General features: G+C 35.4%; 1 protein-coding gene across 1 annotated transcript in view; it reads left to right on the top strand.

Annotated features, from left to right (window-relative positions):
- LOC135074454 (uncharacterized) overlaps positions 1-20,842 on the top strand; it is an 86,927-nt gene that overhangs the window by 41,640 nt on the left and 24,445 nt on the right. The window contains exons 3-5 of the mRNA XM_063968749.1: positions 5,359-5,576; positions 11,241-11,379; positions 12,940-13,089. Coding sequence (XP_063824819.1) covers positions 5,359-5,576; positions 11,241-11,379; positions 12,940-13,089 — 507 coding nt within the window. The remainder of the gene's footprint in view (positions 1-5,358; positions 5,577-11,240; positions 11,380-12,939; positions 13,090-20,842) is intronic.

Raw genomic sequence — 20,842 nt, 5'->3', positions numbered from 1 at the left:
ACGTTCATATTCCAAACTTGTACCATGTTATTGGAAGAGTTAGGCTGAGTTGCACCACCTTGCTTTAACCGTAACTATAAACGTCAACGGGTGATTTTTGTATGAAGTTTGACAGATTATTGACGTTTGTTAAAGTAAAAGTAAGATGGTGCAACCCAGCCTTAGAGTGAGGTTAGCGTACCGTGTGCGGTGCTCAGCAGTAATGAGAGGTGACTTGATGAACACGCGTCTTGGGAGCGATCTGTCCTTGTCAGTCCGACCGGCTGTTGGCGATAACGAGTTGATCTGCCGATTTGACAATAACCCTAAGGCTGAGTTGCACCACCTAACTTTGACCGTAACTATAACGATAAAATCGGTGTTTTTTGTATGGAGTTTGACAGATTTTTGACATTTGTCAAAGTTAAAGTAAGATAATGCAACCCACCCTAACTTTGTCGGATCTGGTTAAGTAACGCTCAAGTTTTTTACTAAAACTGGGTAGTTATGAGATAGTTAACTGAACATTATAGCGATGTCCAATTAAGGCAAGTACCTAAGTAGTAAAAATACATTGTGTGATGATTTTGTCATTTCGCTAGAACAGCCTTTAAGTTTTTATCTTCGTTATTAATTAAAACAGCTTCCTAACTGTGTAATATACATGCAATTTTTAAATTTAACAAGTCATTAAATTATATGCTGTCATGCACTACGCTTAAGAATAGAATTAGTGAAATTCATAAAATATGACGTCTCTACATTATTATTCGGAGGACAATAGAGACTATCAATATTAATATCCCCTCCCCAGTATTCCACTACAGCAAATACAGTTGAAATAAGTAAAGACACGTGGTTGCTTAAAATACAAAATGCTGTATAAGTGTACCTATACTCATCTGCTAATAGTGCTAGTAGAGTGATCAAAGTTGCCAAGCGTGGTAACCACATGAGTCGGAAAATTAATAATGAGTTCACCTCAAGCTGAAGTTTGGAGGTGGCTTGATGAGCACGCGTCGTGGATAATCCATCACTTGTCGCAGTAATGCCACTCCAGTGGTAATGAGGTGACAAGACTGTTGACGTCTTAGTTTTAAGCTTTAACCATGTGTGGAACGATGTGAGTTCGAGGCTAGCTTTTATAATGTACGGTCAACACATAAAACACATTTTTGTTCTAAAATAATAACTCTTACAGCTCTTAAAGATGCTAGTTTTTTAGTTATCTGTAAAATGTAATTTCTGCCGATTGATTTAGTATTTTTGCCAGATTTAATTAATTAAGTTACAATCTTCATACTGATATTTTTGAGTTTCTCCATTGTAAATCACGGGGTGTAAGATGTTAATCAGTTTGGTTCTTGTAGTAAGGTAGGCATTTTTTTATAAGATACGTTTGCACCAAGTCCTGTGTAATCCAGTTAACCGTAAAATATAGTAAACAAACTAAACAACCAAAGACTTGTAGTATTACTTACTACTACTATCAAACTACGTTATACCCAAGTGGATATCCTAAGGTATTCGAAAGTTTTCTAAAGAGGCAGGCACTTGTCTGCCATTGAGATGTTGAACTATAAATAACTAATGAATGAAGACATAACTTGAAAACCGAGACATCTTGAAGAGATGCTCGAAACAGTTATTTATGGTTTGTTGGTATTTAATAATCCTTCGTCCCCGTAGGTAGAGACTCCTTTTCTGTATTTTTCCTTTTTCATTGATAATTTGGTAAAGATAATAAAGAAAGTTTTTGTGTATAATTTTTCCAGGAGATAATATATTTTATGAAGCATTCAAACACAAAATCATGTACCCTATTCGCGACCAAATTATGGATTACTCTTTGAAAAAATAACGATCTAATGTTACTAATTAATTATTAGATCGTTATTTTTTCCAAACCAAAGCAATAGAACAATCATATTTTATTTCTTGTAAAAATATACTTAGGGTTTTATTTATGAAATATATTTTTTTATGTATCAAAAATAAAAACATTTTTTTACGGAAAAATTGTGACATACTTTATCTCTCATTTTTAACGTTAACACGTGGTGTGAATGTATGGCCTCACACGCGGAGCCGGCTGTAAAGTTTATAGTATAAACAAAAGTTTTATTAGCTAAGTTTTAAAGTTTTATGGTTCTATACTAATTAATACGGCACTCACCATAAAAGCCCAGCGATTGTTATGAAAAAGCTTTAGTAAGCTATAAAAATTGCTTCACAGCGTTTTAAACACTTATCTTGGTAATAGTGAAGCTTATGAGATTTTTATTGCTATAGATTATATTAGATAAACTTAATGAGGATCAAATAGTTAATAGTTAGTGCAAGTGTTTGCATTTATGTTTTGCAATTATAGGTCGCTCGACGAAAGTTGAGGCAAAATTATGTACATACACACACTGATGTAATTTATTGCACTGAACACAAACAATACATTACACATTAAATAAGTTGTTCAGTTAAATATCTGCAAGTGAGACAGAAAGCACTTGTCAGCCCGACTACGTAAGACGTCAGGGCAGACAGCGTATACAGATATAAATCTTTGCTTGTGTTGATGGTCTCAAGTCTCGTTGCGTGACCTATACTAAAACTGACGAAGTGACCGAACTGAACTTGACTAATTGTCAAATACAAAAATGTTTTATAACCCTTAAAGTTTATGAAATATTCACCCGCATCTAAACATAGAGACCAAATTTTCCATGCAGTTTGATCCACAACAGTATCGAAATAATTTCCAAATACCTAATGGAAATTTTGCAGTTCCAACAAATGGAATCCAGAACGTCTATTGCGGTCTTTGTGGTTAGGATTAGTGGTTACTGACATTTATAATTGATAGATCGACCACCGAGTCCCGATAGGCGCAATGTATCAATATGCCTGTTTTTTGTAGAACTTAATTAGTCTCTTGGGGTATAAAACGGCGATTGTTCATTTTTAAGTCGAGAAAAAAGCGACAAGTCTACGTGTGGAGACTTGAAAGTAATCGATTATGTTTTGTTTTGTTCTGTTCTATCGTTATTCTTTTGTTTAGTTTGTAATAGGTAAAATAACATTTTGCTCGTCTTGGCGGGAAAGTTAAACAAAATATGCGGGAGATTTGTTTTTCTTAAAATTGGGTTTATTTAGCCGACTATGTTAATCTACACTAATTTATAAATTTTAAAGAAGAATGATTTGATTGTTTTTGTAATGAATTGGCTCCAAAACTGCTGGACAGAATTGAAAAATTCTTTCAGCATTAGAATACATTATTTCTAATGAACATAGGCGGTACTACCTAAGTTCGCGTGTCAACTAGCCATAATAATAAAATTCGTTGAGGTTGGCAGGCATTTCAATATCATTGTTTACTTGAAACTGGCTATGTGCAAATCCCATGTAGTCTTGTGAATGATTTTTTCCCATAATATAAAATATGTAAACAAAATCTTTCAAATTAGATATTCGTATCTTTGGTAAACATTTCACAAGAAAAAATAACAGGAAAAACACACTTTAGGTACCAAGATCAATACATTATCCCGCAAATATTGAGCAAGGTCAATGCTTTCCACTCACTGTCATCGGTGACGTTAACGTGTGACGTCACTTGACATAATGTGTCAACAACACGTTTTGTTTGACCTATTCTTGGGTGTTATCATGGCGTAATGTACACAAAGGCGTCGTGAAAGGGTTATGTTATGATAGTGTCAAATAAAAGTCGGGAAGACTCACTAACTCTTCGTTATTACACATATTATTATTATTTAGGATAGTTGTTGCAATTCACGAAGGAGAGTGAGCTTTACATGTGTGGTGGCTCGCTACTGTTCGTTTTTAAAAAGTTCTGATAGTATCTATCATTGTCCATGTATATGTACACACACAAGTAAAGCTCACTCGCCTTCGTGAGGTGCAAGAACTGTGTACGTACCATGAGTTTACGTTAGGTGTGCTCGCTAGCGATTACGTCAAAATTCTCTATGAAGATTTTGTTTCTTGAAAGTAGCCTCTAGGGGCGCTACACAATATGTCACACTAATTAATGTCATTTTTTTACGCAGTCGCTAGCGAGCACACCTAACGTAAACTCATGGTAGGCACACTGTACTGTTATAAAACGTTTATAACCTTTGATTGACTTTTAGTTGTAAAAGGGTACTGAAAAGTCCAATAGTTACAAAGGTATGAAATTAGATTTAGTGTTACCTAAATTGTTCTAGAGTCAGGTTTTGAATTCAAAAAGTTTTTGAGCTCATATTAAAATGATAATAAATGGTTGAAAGGTTGCTCAGAATTTAAATAAGTTTGAGACGCTGTAAAGTTTTCACCACACGTTTCTAGTTGAAATTGATTCACTTTATTGCGTTTTTTCTTGGAAAATCGCAGAGCGATAAGTGGCCTCTATTAAGGCTGAGTTGCACTACCTAACTTTGACAGTAACTATGACGATAACCGGTGCTTTTTGTATGGAGTTTGACAGATTTTTGACGTTTGTCAAAGTTAAAGTAAGATGGTGCAACCCAGCCTTAATCTTAATTTAGAAATCTTTGCACTATTTTTGGACTTTTGACGTTTGTTGATAGGTATTTCTTCCTTTGTCAACGGTCTAAGGCATTGTTGTAACAGTGTGCTTACCATGAGTTTACGTTAGGTGTGCTCGCTAGCGACTGCGTAAAAAAATGACATTAATTGTATGACATATCGTGCAGCGCCCCTAGCGGCTACTTTCAAGAAACAAAATCTTCATAGAGATTTTTGACGTACTCGCTAGCGAGCTCACCTAACGTAAACTCATGGTAAGCACACAGATCTGATACGGATAAACTATTGTACTATGTCCGCTGTGAGACAGATTGATTCAAAAATTTGTCTGATACTATGTCGCAGAATGTAGATTTATAGGTTTAGCGCCTAACTCAGTCATTGCTTGAGCTAACAGAGCGACACGGGAGGATTTTTGTGAGCCGTCAAACGTCAGTGAGACTTCAGATTATGCTTCAGATTTGTATGCTCTGTCGCGTCATAATGTCAATGTCACCCCTCCCATGCTGCTCCCATACCTCTGGCACTGTCTGAGTTATGCACTAGAACTATAAAAGGTGTTGTTTAAGTGAAATAGTACTCCTCGATTGGGAGCGACCGACAGTGCCGAAGCCCACACTCGGCCTCGTCGGCACGCGCACCGACGATCGCCAAACGGCCAGAGTACCTTCTGTACTAGCCACTCTGCCCGGTGAAGCTGGAAAAGTTCCTCAAGCAACAAACGCGCGTCCCTTCAAAAAAAAAAATAGTACTCCTCATTAGATGTTACTTATACAGTCCTAGAATATGGTTTTGTCTTCCCATATCAACATTTTCTTTCTTCCACAGAACTCCTTCTCGGCACCCTCCGCACGCACCAAAAGGCTGCCTGCGACGAGGAGATGGTGACCCTCATCTGCCCTCGAGGGACCACCATCAGCATCCAAGTGGCGCAGTACGGCGCGTCTGCCTCCCAGAGTTCCTGTGCATCAGAGCTGGCTGAGTACCAGCCGGTGGCTGTCGAAGTGGTGGGAGACACGTCGTGTGCGTGGCCTAGCGCTTTGCAGGTTAGTTTGTTTCTTATGCCCGTATTCACTCCATTCTCTGATGAATGATTCTCCATGATCTGGTGAAGGTCGCGGGAGGCGCCTGGATGCGAGCGGCGCAGGACCGGACTTTGTGGAAATCCTTGGGGAAGGCCTTACAGCAGTGGACGTCTTTCAGCTGAAACGAACGAACGAACGATTCACTCTATTACTATGAGGTCTCACAGTGCGCGTGCGCGCACAGGGTTAAACACGAACCAATCACAGAGCTCTATTCAACTCTGTACGTTCAATTTGCTGCTTCATTTAAGCAAGCATCGTTTGTGAATACGGGCGTTAAATTACAGTCCAAGTCAAGTTTTGATAATTATTAAGATATTGTCACCATGCGGGAGAACCACCTTATAGTAGAGGTAAATAGATGATAGAGTCTACATTGCCTACTGGTTTAGGGAGATTTAGATGTTATTTATAAAGTGTGTAGTGACACACTTTATAAATAACATCTAAATTATATTATTAAAATATATTTATCATATTTAGCATATTTTTATTTGAGGTACCGTTTGAGATACTATTTTCGCTTTCCTAAAAATGTTATATTTTCATATTCCAAAGCCAAAATATAGGCGTACGTATTAGGCGTAAATATGTAGTACGAAAGTATGTAGTAGATATGGAAGAAAACATTATTGCGGAGCCCTCTTCATCTTTGAAGTTGGGTTGACAGTTTGGCACCATAGGTTTTACGTAGTCATATCAAAGCTCTACAATATTGTTTAATTCATGCTTGAAAAAACAGAGCAGGTTAGCAGGCATTTATAATCCGATTAAATAAGTACAGTTTCCCGAAAATGTATAAAACAATATTATAATGGAAATTCAGATAATATGAGTATTTAACGAAAGAAATGTAAACAAAAACATATAAAACACATTTGTGTTCACATTAAACGCAATAGATGCAATATTTTACAAAGTTATTGTGGTGGAGATATGATATAGGGTGGCAACAAATACTTTAAGCATACGCTACTCCAGATGCAAGCGATGGCGCAAGAACAGAGCAGTTATTTACTTAAATTAAGCAAATAACAATTGAATGTCGAGAAATTAAGATTAATATTTCATTCCAAAGCAGCATAAAAGGGATCTATTGTTTCTAATCCCAAGTTAAAGAAGAGTGCGTCCTATTGCTATGGCATAATATTTTTGATTGATGCTTTTCTTACAATCTTATAATTATAGGTAAAGCCAAAATCGCCTCAAATTACATACAATGCGATCTTATGTAGTTAAAAAGTGACGATTTTGCAACAAAAATGTACAGCTTGATGTGCTGTCGTCTGTACTCAATCCAGCTTCTGGTGTTTTGAAAACTGCTCATATGAAAAGAGTCAATTTGATATCCACCCTGTAAAACATACCTGGTGAAATATATCAAACGTAAATTGCTCACATAAAAACGAAATTGTTAAGGCAAAGGGAGCGTTTAAGAATAAAATAAGGCTTTAACTAAAATATGGAGATACAAACGTACGGACGATATTTTATGAAAGAAAAATTACGTCCAGAAGTTCTCAGGAGGTCTCTCATTTGAGATACAGCTCGAGCAGTTACAGAAAGTTGTCTGGAGTTGGCGAAATTAATTATTCTGAGGTACAATCGTACAATACAGGGTGAACGTGATAGAGAATGGCTTTAATTAGAGACTGAAGTTACTTTACTTAGACTTTATTCGTATCTTAATGTTACGTATTTGATCGTATAAGGTTTGAATTTTCTATTTTGATTATAAGTTTTGCGGTAACAATTTATAAGTAGTAGTAGTTAAACTGTACCATTACTATGAGGTCTCACAGTGCGCGTGGACGTACAGGGTGACACACGAACCAATCACAGAACTCTATTCAACGCTGTGCGTTCGATTTGCCGCTTCACTTAAGCAAGTATCGTTTGTGAATACGGGCGTAAATAAATAAGACCTGTGTGCCTACCATGAGTTTACGTTAGGTGAGCTCGCTAGCGAATACGTCAAAAAAATCTATGAAGATTTTATTTCTTGAAAGTAGCCGCTAGGGGCGCTGCACAATATGTCATACATTTAAATGTCATTTTTTTACGCAGTCGCTAGCGAGCACACCTAACGTAAACTCATGGTAGGCACACTGAAGTTGACAAGTTTACTAATGGAAGGTAATTGGCCCTCCATTGCGTCACGGAGTGGAGTGAAATAAAGCATTCTTACAGCCTATTTTATGCACTTTTTAATTCCCTCTACACGTAGCTTGGAGCTTACCAGTCAACTCATACGGCTTTCTGGAGATATAAGAGGGGTTTTGTCCTATTTCGCAAGATTACAAGCGAAATATGGTGCCTTATGATCGTAGTAACGTCAGCAAGACAAGTTTACATTTTGGACAGGGTCGTGTGTGGTGTTGCCAACTTTATTATGATAATTATAATGTATTTTAAACCTTAGTAACAGATAAGAAAGAGTACATGAAAAATACGGACCTGGAAAAAATTATAAAGGGCTTTTGCTATACTATACTCTTATTGCTTCTTTATTAAGATCTCAATAATAAAATAAGTGAATTTGCAAAGCACAAATTTTTGTAAAAAATAAACCTTATCCTCTACTTTTTTCGACTAATTCCATCACTGATAGTATTTGCCTATTTATAAGTAAAAGGCTTGTATTCATAATTATGAAAAACTGGCAATCTCTCTAATACACTCGACATCAAATAAATCGCACCTCACGCGACAAGCATTTTCAAACGTATGCATCCCCACTTCCCACCAATATTGGCACCATTAAAAAGCCTAGTTCTAACCTTCATTTCATTAAAGGAAAGGTTTTTACCCCAAAAATGTGTCTTTAGAAGGATCCAGAGTCACTTCTTCAAAAAAGAGGTAGTTACGCTAGAGCCAACTTTTATGGCTATAAAACTGTTAAGTTGGGATTAATCGCTATCCATCTGTTAAAGAGGACACGTGAGATCATTATTTGGTTTTATAACCATAAAAATTGGTCTCATTGATCCCATAGGTGGGCCCAAAGTGAGGTATTTTTTCAAGTCACATTTATGGTATATGTTAATCATTTATTAAGAAATTAAATGTGTTTTTCTTTAAGGATATTTATTGAGCTTTCAAATAACACCAATATTGTTGGGGCACCATGATTGTGTCAGAAGAAAATCATTAAAGTTCGCGTCGCGGAAGGTGCGGTTTATTTGATGTTGAGTATATGTACTTAGGTAATTTTAATTTCAAAATCTAAAAACCAGCAAAGCTAGAAGATGAAAAAAAGGAAGATGACGCCTGTTTATTATTTTGCACGACAGCCTGACGCTATCCCGAAATATTGCAACAAATCAAATTTTCGCCGCGCGGAGCTGTGTTTGAAATTCGTTCTATAAAAGCTCAGCAAATCTTGGTCCAATCTAATAACGCATTCTTGACAAAACGCCGTATTGACGCTTACATAATAAAACCATGCCCCACAAACATGCAATCTGTAAACTCATTCTTCATGTTTACGAAGATTAGAGGGGTGACATAAAGATCGACAGCCAGCTATAAAACTGGCTTGTTGCCTAAACATATCAGAAAATGAGTCGTGAGCAGTGTTGCTAGTACAGCAGGAAATGGGACAAAAAGTGCTGCGTTGTGTCGCTGTTAATAAGGCAAAAAATAAAGTGCGCGATTAGGGAAACGTCGACTGTTTGTCTACGCCTAATTGAGAGTTAATCTAAGATTAGGGGACAATAACACAGTGGTTTAAGCACCGGACAGCCGATTCAAGAGGACCTTCTATCCCTAGACTATAGTGGTTAACTCCTAACACATGCCGAATAAAGCAGTCGTAAACAGATTTTTATACCAAAAAGAAAACTGCAGGCATGTGTTAAACAACATAAAGTATACAATGATTATAAATTAATAATAAAATAAGGCAAAACTCTATTTGATATCAAAGCGAAATTTTGTCGAGATCCCAAAGCAATCCACGACCGTTTTAGTAAAATTAAATGACTTTCAGTATCAACAACATTTCCAAGTATTATTGGCGAAGACTGTACACAGTCCTGATTACTTGCAATCAGATTCCACAGACGAGAAAATGAAGAATATTATTAATATTCAGAAAATTGTTGAAAGGTACAAATTGCTGCTATCCTGCGGCCTTGAGTGAAGATCAAGATTTATCGTCTACGGCTGCCTAATTTATTCGTAGGTTTGTGGGGAAATTGTATTTTACTGGCACAGAAACTGTACAGAATAGACGCAGACACTCTCTACATTATGGAAAAGTGGCGTGATATTTTTGGCTCCATTCCTTATTATTACTCCAAACGAGTGATCATAAAACTGGGACGTCCCGTTTCGGTAGTACCTATCTGCCAACACTAGTCGTAAAACCAGCCCGAGAGAAGCGACTATAAACATCGAACATGTTCGATCTATGCTTGGGAACCTATTAAGTATTATTATTATTGTGTATTATAAGAACTAATGCCGCCACCATGAAATTATATGGGAGGTATAATAGGTTTTGTTGTCTGGTTCTTTGCCATCTTCATAATCTGATTGCTTTTGTGGGTAGGTCAAATACATTTAGACTCCTTTTCCAAACCGAGTAGGCGTAGGGAATGAAACCGTGATTTGGCGATGCCTATTATTATAGAATATAATTGAAGTAGGTAATTAGGTATATTAAAGAAAACATTGTCATAGGATTTTTTATGTTGTAAGGGAAGAGTAAGTAAGTTATATCATTCAATAAAGAACTCTATTTAATCGAACTTATAGGAATTTTATAAAAGTAGACAATACAAAAAGATTCTATTAGTGAAAACATATTATATTTATCACCGTAGGCTCTGGATATGCTTTTTAGTCAAGATGTAATATTGTATTTGAAAATGAAAAGGATCTTGTCTCTATCTACGATCTAATTCTGCTAGACCAGGATACAAATTGACATAGTTTATTAAAATTGTTGGGAAATATATATTTTCAACATAACTCAGTCAGTGCCTGAGGTACGGGAGGAGTGATTTTGACATTATTATGACGTGACGGAGCGTAAGGCTTCCACAGACCAAACGCGAGTCAAAGCAGTGCGGGTCAGTTGCAGCGCGGCTGAGGCACACTGAAAGCAGCGCAGTTTCAAAGCAGTTGCAAAGCGGGCGGCTGTCAAAAATTTCAATATTCGAAAACCGCTTTCAACGCGCTGCTACCGCCCTGCGTCCGGGGTGTCATGCTAATATTGCTAATATGACCGCCATAGTAATACAACAGCGCGGGCCCGCGCTCGCGCCGCTTCTGTCCCGCACCCGCGCCGCCTGGTTTGTCGTTCGGCAGTTGCAGTGCGGCGCGGTTGGAGCGCGGGCCCGCGTTCAAATTTGGTGTGACACACTTCAAAAAGTTTCTTGTATTACAACTTGCGCGGGCCCGCATTCAAACTGCGCTGCTACTGCCCCGCGTTTGGTCTGCCCAAGCCTTTACAAATTTGAAGTCTCGCTGACGTTTGACTTCTCAAAAACACCCTCCACGTGCCGCTCCCATACCCAGGCACTGACTGAGCTAAGCTAACCTATAGACCCAATATACCTTTAATTTATCTTTAGAGTTCAATCTTCCCTGAACAGACATACTAATTAAGATGTATAGTATTCCTTGTTGCAGACGGTGGTGGAAGCGTGTCAGAAGAAGCGGCAGTGCAAGTTTCATACAAGCCCCAAGGCGTTCGGGGTCGACCCCTGCCCCGGGTCGAGGAGGTTCGTGGAAGTCGCCTACAAATGCCGTCCTTGTAAGTATACCTAATACGTGTAATGTATTTTAAATTTAAGGTCTTAAGGATCAACACCGTATCGCCTATTGCCGCGGGTGTTTATGTTACGGTGCCGATAAGTTTGCGTTGCACTACGGAGTTTTATATTAACTACAAAAAATACTGACCGCCTCGAGTTGATACGGTTACGATCCGTTTCCGGGTTGATAGTGTACTTCGTCCTTAAGACAGTTTTAAGATGCTAACATTATTTTACACTACCTAATTCACTGTTTAAAATTCTGTAAATTCAAATAATATAAAATGTCTCATAACTTTACCATTCACATAATATTATGTACACGATGTGTCTAAATCTGTATGTACACTATTGTACACGTTTATACAATGTACCACGCCTCTTTGCAATTATTACTTCATTCATACGCATTATGCATTTTTTTTTTCAAAGATAGCACAACAAAGTTGAGGAGTTATGTCGCTACAGAATGCTTGAACAACTTTGCACATTAGTTCCTCTAGTTCTAGTTAGTTAGTTTCACTTTTGTGCATCTTCACAAGGATCTTGGCAAAAGTCTTGACTGGCATATAATATTATTTGTAAAAAAACATCTCTATTTAAAAAATTGAATACATTAGAAAACAAAAGACAAACGTCGATCGAATGAATTAAAAGCGCACGAAAAACAAATGAATGTCGATGTCAGATGAAAATTGAAACCTACGTTGTAGATGCATAGTTAAAAGAGACTCGATTTGTTCTCTCTAACACTAAATAAACAATCCACACATAAACCCTTATATTTTCGATAAGCACTTGAGCATCGCTGTGACTGCATAAAGCGTTAAATTTATTTATCCGAGCATTCTAAAATATGTGCAAACGCCAAGCCAAACTGCGTGTCACAAACAAAACCTCGTAAATATCCATACTGGTGAATGCACCAAAATATCTATATGGATTTCCAAATAAGTCCAACGCGACCAGTGGCTACAAAGTAAAATTTATTTTTTTGATAAAACCTTTTATTTCAACTATCTATTACTACGTACTTATTTTTATGGCTGGTAAAAATTAAAATGTGACATAAAAAACTAAAGTAGTTACCCGCTATTGTCAATTGTTTCTGCCAACCAATTGATCTATTAAATTAGAGAAAAAATAAGTGCGGCCTCACACGGCCGCCTCCTTGGCCGCGCGTCATTGGCCACCAAGAAAACTACGTTCTTTTCTCGATGACCTATATTCTTTTGTTTTTTCTCTCGCTGTTGACTCTAGATTTCTCACTTTAATTTTCACGACTCGAATTTGTAAATAATTAAATTATTTACGTTTTACCCGTATATCGAGTATTAATCATATCAAGACACCACGAAGCACACAGACACAAGATTTAATAATCCATATCGGGAAATAATAAGTAGGTATCCTAGTTAAGTAAAAAAATTCCATCTCACATTTTTACTATCTCAAGTACCTACTTAAATTCATTTTGATTTATATTCAACCTAACCACTGATAACTGTGTAGTTTTAGAGGTTAATCAGCTTCGTATTTACATGTTTTTTCTCCCACAGATGAATTCCGGAGTAAAGTCGGCTGTGAGAACGACGTCCTTCATCTCAGCTGTAACCCACACTCAAGAGTCGCCATCTACTCGGCGCAGTATGGGCGGACGGAGTATGACTCCATACAGTGCCCGCAGCCTAGAGGAATGATGGAAGAAAGTGAGTATTCATTTGAGATCTGAGGGCTTAGTGTGAGTTTAAGTCGAATAATATTGACACTGAAATGATTTTCTCTAGTTTTTTCAGTAGAAATTGCTTATTGTTATTACAGTAGTAATGGTGAGAAGCTACATATTTGTCGCATTCTATTGGGTAGCACAACTTAAAATAATCCAAAATCGAGTTATTGCGATCGCGTCTTAAAGTACGTGAACTACTTGCTGTTGCTGTAAAAGTAAGCTTTTTCAGTTATGCTACTTTTTAACTAGGTGTGCGAATGCATAGTTTGGTGAACCGAAACAAGGTATTGTATTGTTACAATACCTTGTGGATGACTAACAAATTATGTATAAAAAATACATCTTGTTGCACTGACGCCAAGTGTGTTATCAGAAGCTTAATATGTCATAGTTCATTCATAGTTCATATTCATAGTTAGTCATGAATCTGAAAAAAGGATAAAAGAAAGACAACAAGCTAATAAATAAACAATAGACGGTTGTGCCCTTGACAAAACAACAATATAGTTATACTAAGTAATGTTTACTTCTCTGATTGATTTATCGTATCTATAAAAGAACTAAGGGCATGGCAATAAAAACGAGTTCGCCCTACAGAAGGCATTAACAAAATTGTAACCAACGAAATACTTGGAAACAAGTTTCGTTGTAAAAATTAAGGGTTTTTACATTATATTGATGTTCTCCCCGACATCTAAAGAAGTATTTATAATAATCCTTTTAACATCTGTAAAATATTGATCGCTGTATTTTATTGGATTTTTTTAGTAACTTTAGTTGTTACAAATTTTAATTGGTGAATATTGTTGGTTTTGATTTTACACTAAAATGGCATATAACTTGCTACATACATAATAGGCTAAATGACAAAAGGACATTGTCAGAAATGGCCTCAAAAACCGCCAAAAAACATTAACCCATCATAATCATTTTCTTATTTTTTTAATACATTAAGCACCCTTTCATGTTAATGGACACTTGAGCATTAAAAAATTAAATAAATAAGTCTTTTAACGTTTACTCTATAATACTATTACAACTTCCGGACGTTTTGGTGCGTGGCATAGTCTAAAACCTATCAAGTTCCATAATTTTTGCCGATAAAATCTGTACGAGGCAATAACGTACTTTATTGCTGGGAGTCCATGTATAGTGATGTTCCTGCGGCCATCATAGACAATAATATATCGATTTTGAAAATAAAATAAATCGACTAAATTGCTTTGAAGACTAGATTTGCGTTAAAAGCTAAAAAGATATTGACACTACTACAAGAAGCTATCTAAAGTGTCCAACTGGTCGAAGGTCGTAAATAAAATAAAAAAAATTGGGACCATAAACTGACATTGACAATGAAAACATCATGGTACTCGTATCATAACTGTAAAAGTATCAGAATACGATGTTGAATCTAATGCCAGTTGAAGTGAGAGAAACGTCTGTTGTTACGTCAGTAAACTATAAATCAACCTAATATCGTTTCCAGTCTCTCGTAATCTATGCCAATTCATAGCACATATATAATAGACCAAGGAACTTTTATAGATTGTGAAAGAGAAGATAAAGATTTTATTATTTTATTAAAATCTTGCCACGAGTGAGTTTTTCAGTAGAAACCAGGATTGGATAATCGCTTTATTACATTACAATATTTTTAATCGATTATATTCTTGTGAATCGTTATCAAATTGTCATTTACTTTTTCAATCAAAACTTTTTCAATCCTTAATCATGTCAAACTGCCATAATGTCAAAAAATTATAAATGTCACGTCAGTTAACTCAATTTCAGTTTTCTGTGCGTATTATTGTATTTTTATTTCAATTAAATAGTGCTAAAGGGTTAGTACTAAAAGTGAAAGCCTTTTTTCAGAAAGAAAACCAATGTGGTGCCCTTATCTTACTGTTTGAAAGTTACAAGTCAGTTATACAGAGTTGCCGCCATTATAACTCCGTGATACCATACCAATGAAGAAGGTTTCCAAAACACTTGTGTTATTTTTAAATCTAATAAAATAAAAAGGATTAATTTTACTGCCCAAATGGAATAACTTATCCCAAGGGACCGAAGATAAATAAAAATCTCTCCATAGAAATTATCATCATCACGAGGATGTCATTTTTTTTAAGAATTTGATATTGGTCCTGTAAGAAAAGTTAGTTGTATTTCAGTAGTAGAATCAACCCTTCTTGTTTGATCAGCAAGAGTAACTATAAAAACGCCCTATAGGAATGCATTATTAAGCTGAAGAGTTTGTTTAGTGTCAAAGACTGTCACACAGTGTAACTTAAATTGGCATAATGATAATAATAAAGAAATATTCATGTTAATATTTTTTCTATTTATTTATTTTCCCAAAGCTTCACAGTGACAGCTGAAACAGCAATTCTGCTTTAAAACTAAACTTAGAACAAACTGTTACAAATATTTTACAAATTAAAATAAAACCGCATGTTGCTTTACTTTCTCGTATAGTTAATAATATGTTATTAATGGCTAGATTATTAATGTTATTTTGTTACCCTCAATAGTTAGGAGATCTTACAAAATGGTAACCCTGATTTTCATTGTCATTCAAGTGCTCTTTCTTCGCATAGGCTTCTGTGACTTGGCCAATGTCACAATATTTTTACTGTATATGGGCCACACACATTGCGATAACATTAGGGGACATTGATTTGACAGCAGCGGAGTGAAGTCTTGCGACTATGCAAAATTATACCTTATAATAGTAGCGCGTATAGACATATACGTTATTGCGATGCGTATTACTGTTACGGTAATTGTGATTTATAAATGTAAAAATTATGAATAATTACCGACAGTCGAGGTAAAAGTGATAAATTAATCACATTTATCAGTGATTATTTAATAATGTAACCTTAATACTAACAAATGTCATAAAAGAGAACACCGGCTCATGTACAGTGCTCCTGTATAGCCACACATTTTGAACGTTTTGATATCATATATTAATGTAATTTGGCAAAATGAGTTTGGACTGTTTCTTGCGTAACATTACTTTGCCGTATTGCACATAACATATTGTTTTGATTTAAATTGAAAAATAGGTTAAGGTGCGGCGGGGAAGGCCCTTGGGCCACCCCTAAGCCGCCTATTTAGTTTTATACACACCTAAATGATCTCATATTAATCACATTTACCAAATCATGAGGTAATTATTCATAATAACCGGCGATTATTCATAATTTTCACATTTATCACATTAGTCAGGACTAGTCGAATTAAAACCCCGGTTGAACGTGATATAGCCGCATTAGAATACGGTGCTTTTTGGCATAATCGCAAGACTTCGTTCCGGTGTCGACCAAATGTTATCACGATGTATGTGGCCCAGGGGTTACTGTAGCCGCTAAGGTTTGAAACTTCTTGCTTATAATATTGTAGTCTTTGGCATAGACTACGACGGTAGCCATGGAGATAGGAGTTTGTTATCTCATGTCAGATGTAAATAGTGAAAAGAAAACCCATGATTCGTGTTATTTTTATGCAATATTAATATGTAGTATTTTATAAAAGTGGAACCCCGAGTCATTTCCAAAATCCATTATATTATTATATACGATTTGGCTTCGATATCTACAATACAATAGGAGTTTATTTCATGAGTGTCAGATATCAAGGGTGGAAACAACCTATGATTCATGTTGTTTATTTACGTGCAATATGTGGGCATATTATAAAAGTGGAATGCCGAGTTGTATTTCTAAAACTTGTTCTATTATTTTATACTATTTGGCTGCGACTCGGCGTGACGACAATACAAAACATTTTTCGCGACTCGGTGTTCATACATTCACACAATACAATCAATGTGATTTAGACGTCATGTTGCCATAAAGGACATATTATAAAATCGCTGTGATTTGATATTCTTAATCATTAATTTTATGGCAAGTGTCCATCAGAAATCATTGTTCTTACACACAAAATCATATTATTTCGCTTTCGGGTAGTAATATGTCAAAATTGTTGGTTCTTAGGCGAACAATGTATGGAGAACGAACATTGTCCTTTCAATTATTTGTCCGTCAGACAGATAGGTAATTAGAAAATATTAGACTCATATTTTTATTTTCTTTCATAATTAAATAATAACAGTGCTACATCGAGTTGAAATGGCGCGATACGTCACGCTTGAGTAGAATTTTTACTCAAAAGTGACGTCACGCGACATTTCAACTCAATATAATACTGTAATTATTCGATTATGGAAAAAATTAAAAAATATCAGTCTAATATTTTCTTATTATCTGTCTGACGGACTAAATAGAATTTGGATTTCATTACCCAGTCATCATCCCTATTATTTTATACAATCAATAAACTGACTTTATTTTATCAAAATCCATAATAGAGATAATTAAACAAGAATTCTTCTTAACTATTTTATAAGTTTTACCTCAATTTAAAGAACTCCATAATTTCATAAACAGATGTCACTGTATGTAGGTACAATCATGTAACCTCCATTAAGTACCTAAGAAAAGCAGAACAGAAATACTTTTGTATTATCGGATTCAGAGCATTATCCCCAACATGTGTTATCGCTAATACCAGCATAACCCACATTTTAAATGGAGCTTGTAATGCGACAACAAAACTAATTATAGACACGTACAAAAACCGAAACCAATTTGATTTGCTTACAGATAGGGCCCAACTTCTTTTGGCCGTACAAAAGAAATAAATCCGTATTCCTTACGGATATTAGCGAGGCTTAATGAAATAACACGAACAAGTGAAATTACCTTCTCGTCGCCGACCCATTCTCGTGTTGACCGGTCTACATAACAATGTCGTGTTATGTCGTTAGTTGGAGCTAGAGTTGGCCCTTCGTCTGTGTAACGAGCAGAGCGTTGGCGAGAATCATGAAGTGTGAAGTGTGAACTCGTACCTACTTGAGATTTATAGGTTCTTAGTTACGGTTTCAAATCAAAGTAAATTTTGGAAATTTAATTGAGTAGCTTCTATGGATGACACCTGTATCTATGAAGTTGGTTTGCACAGGGATAAATAAGTAGGGTACAAGCAATTTTGAATATAATATTTTTCTGAGTGGTATTATGGTTCAATATTTGATTCTTGCTTCAAAAATACATATTTCTAAAATCTTGTTTACATTTTTTTAGCATGATTTCTTTATTATATAACTTTTCCCAATTGTTAATTAAAAACTGCTTTATTTGCCTATACTTTCTGCCCTACCAGCGCTTTGAGACCAACATTTGGCAAGCTGAGAAGAAGCAGTATAACAGTTCAAATCTATTATTTTCTGGTCTAAAACACAATATTATTCCTAACATACCTACACCTTATATGTCTTCAAAGTTAGCGTAACAGGAAACTCCGCGAAACTCCCACAATATGCATGAGGTTTCATTTCTGACCGAAATTGTTATAGCAACAGCACATCAGACTATAAATTATACATTTCGTTGGAAAATAGAACTTAATACAACTGCATAAGATGCCACAATATTAGCTTGATGTACTGTAGTCTGTATATCAAATACTACACCCAGCTTCCGACTTCGACTTCTAACATAAACTCAATTTTATACTAATTTTGCGTTATCAGAACAGCGGAACACCAAAATGTCAATATTTCAATTTGACGTGTTCATCTTTCACATATTATGTATTCACACACATTTACATTTTCGTGAATATATTACATAAGAGGCCACAGTAAGTAAATACTGATCCGTAATTTATTTTTAATTTACTATTGAATTGACTATTATCTGGTCATTCCCGTTCTCCTACTCATTGTTCTTATCTTATCAATAAACTTGTAAACTTCTCTCATTTCTTCTTCGATTCGATCGATGGTGGCACGTGTGGTCTCCAAAGTACGGAATAATTGATTTTTTCAGTTCATTCAGCAATCTCTACAATGTCCTCCTAACCCAATTGGGAATACACAAAGTGATTGTACATTAAGTGAGTTCCACTTGGGAATTCAACTCAGAACTACTTAGTAAAGTTCTCTAAACAGAACTACGGAAATGGTTTGATGTTTACCTGTCTTTTTTACCTCGCAAAGGTTATTCCTGCCCTATTTGTGTATTCTCTAATATTTTTTACCTGACGGTATCTGGGTATTTCTCATCGCCACGGTTCTCATCGTCACCTTCGTGGCAAATTTTATTTCTAACTTATTTCAACTTTTTGTAAATAAAAATTGTAGCGCTTGATGTGACGATTGTATTCTCAGTAAATCAGTCAAATAGTGAGTCTCGTTTGGAAGCTTTAACGTTTTGAATTTTTTGATGCCACGAAAGTGATTCTGTACTTCACAGCAATAATTTTTTCAAACTTTACTACTGTAAATGACTCTTAAGTGTTTATAAAACATATATTTTGTCTTATTTTCATAGATAAATAGCAATAACATAATATAAATAGGTACCTACTTAAATACAAGATAAAATTTTACCGATAACGTCACCTACTAAGTTACAAGATTCTACGCAATTGGTTTTAAGGGTGACACTGGTGGCATTCTGAAATGCTAAAGAAGCAAAAAAAGGATTATCAGTACCTCAATAAAAAAGAACTCTAACTGATTATCAGTCCCTCAATAAAAATATATTTTTTATTGAGGCCAGAGGGCCTCGTATTTTTGTTGTACAACTTTTAACTCAAACTTCAGATTAAATTTATCTTACAAACAGATACACAGTCACATATACAGACATACATACAGTCATACAGACAGACAGACAACAAAAATACGAGGCCCTTATTTTTTTATTGATGTACTGAACTCTATTTACCACGTTTAATTTATTAGTTATTAAAATATTGTAAAAACATAAACACCAGTCACTATATTTTAAAATAAACCAAAGCAAGAAATCACTTTCGTGGCCTAAAATCACCTTCGTGTATAAAACACCACGAAGGTGATGCCACGAAGGTGATGCCACGAAGGTGACGAAAATTTTAGTTTTTTATGAATTATCCTTAAATTTGAATTTAACGGTTCAAGTCAAATACTACACAAATAACTCTAACATGTTAAGTTTTCAATGGCCTAAGTTTCAATTAAATTGTTTAAATTTTAGAGGTAGAAAATATTGTTCAAGCTAGCGACGGTATGTCTATGGATAATCACAAAAAGTTACGTATTTTTTTCGCGGAGCGACGATTGACCTATCTCACCTCCCCAATGGTCGAAGCGCGACTGACGTTAACCGAATAGAACGCTGTGATTGGTTGCTGGTGTTCGGTTTAACGGCAATCTTGTATTATTACTCAAAATTTTAGGTACCTAAAATCGTGTGACCAACGTATTTCCCTTTCTCAATTCGAAATAATTATAAGAAGATATTTTTTTGACTATTGTGTGGAAAGTATATTTAATTACGATGATTTTAGTATATGCTACACACAAATTGAATGAAAATTGTGAATGCAGTAACCAAATGTTTCATTGCAACCGAAGGTGTGACACGATGAGAACGCGAATAATGACCCCGTTTTTTATCGTTTCATGTGATTTTTTCGTATTATTTTTGCTTCTATTACGATAAAATTTATTTTGTATGTAGCTAAATAGATATTTTATCATCTGATTTCAAAGTTATTGTTCTAACTTATACCGTTTATGAACTATTGTTGTGTGACCATAAAATTTGAGTGTAAATGAGAAGTACCCATCTACTTATTTTCATTGACAAATAAATAGAAAACAAGCGGATTCT

The sequence above is a fragment of the Ostrinia nubilalis genome, chromosome 9 (genome assembly GCF_963855985.1).
Source record: "Ostrinia nubilalis chromosome 9, ilOstNubi1.1, whole genome shotgun sequence".
Taxonomy (NCBI): Eukaryota; Metazoa; Arthropoda; class Insecta; order Lepidoptera; family Crambidae; genus Ostrinia; species Ostrinia nubilalis.
The sequence above is the reverse complement of the archived record's forward strand: the minus strand, read 5'-3'. Positions and strand labels throughout refer to the sequence as shown.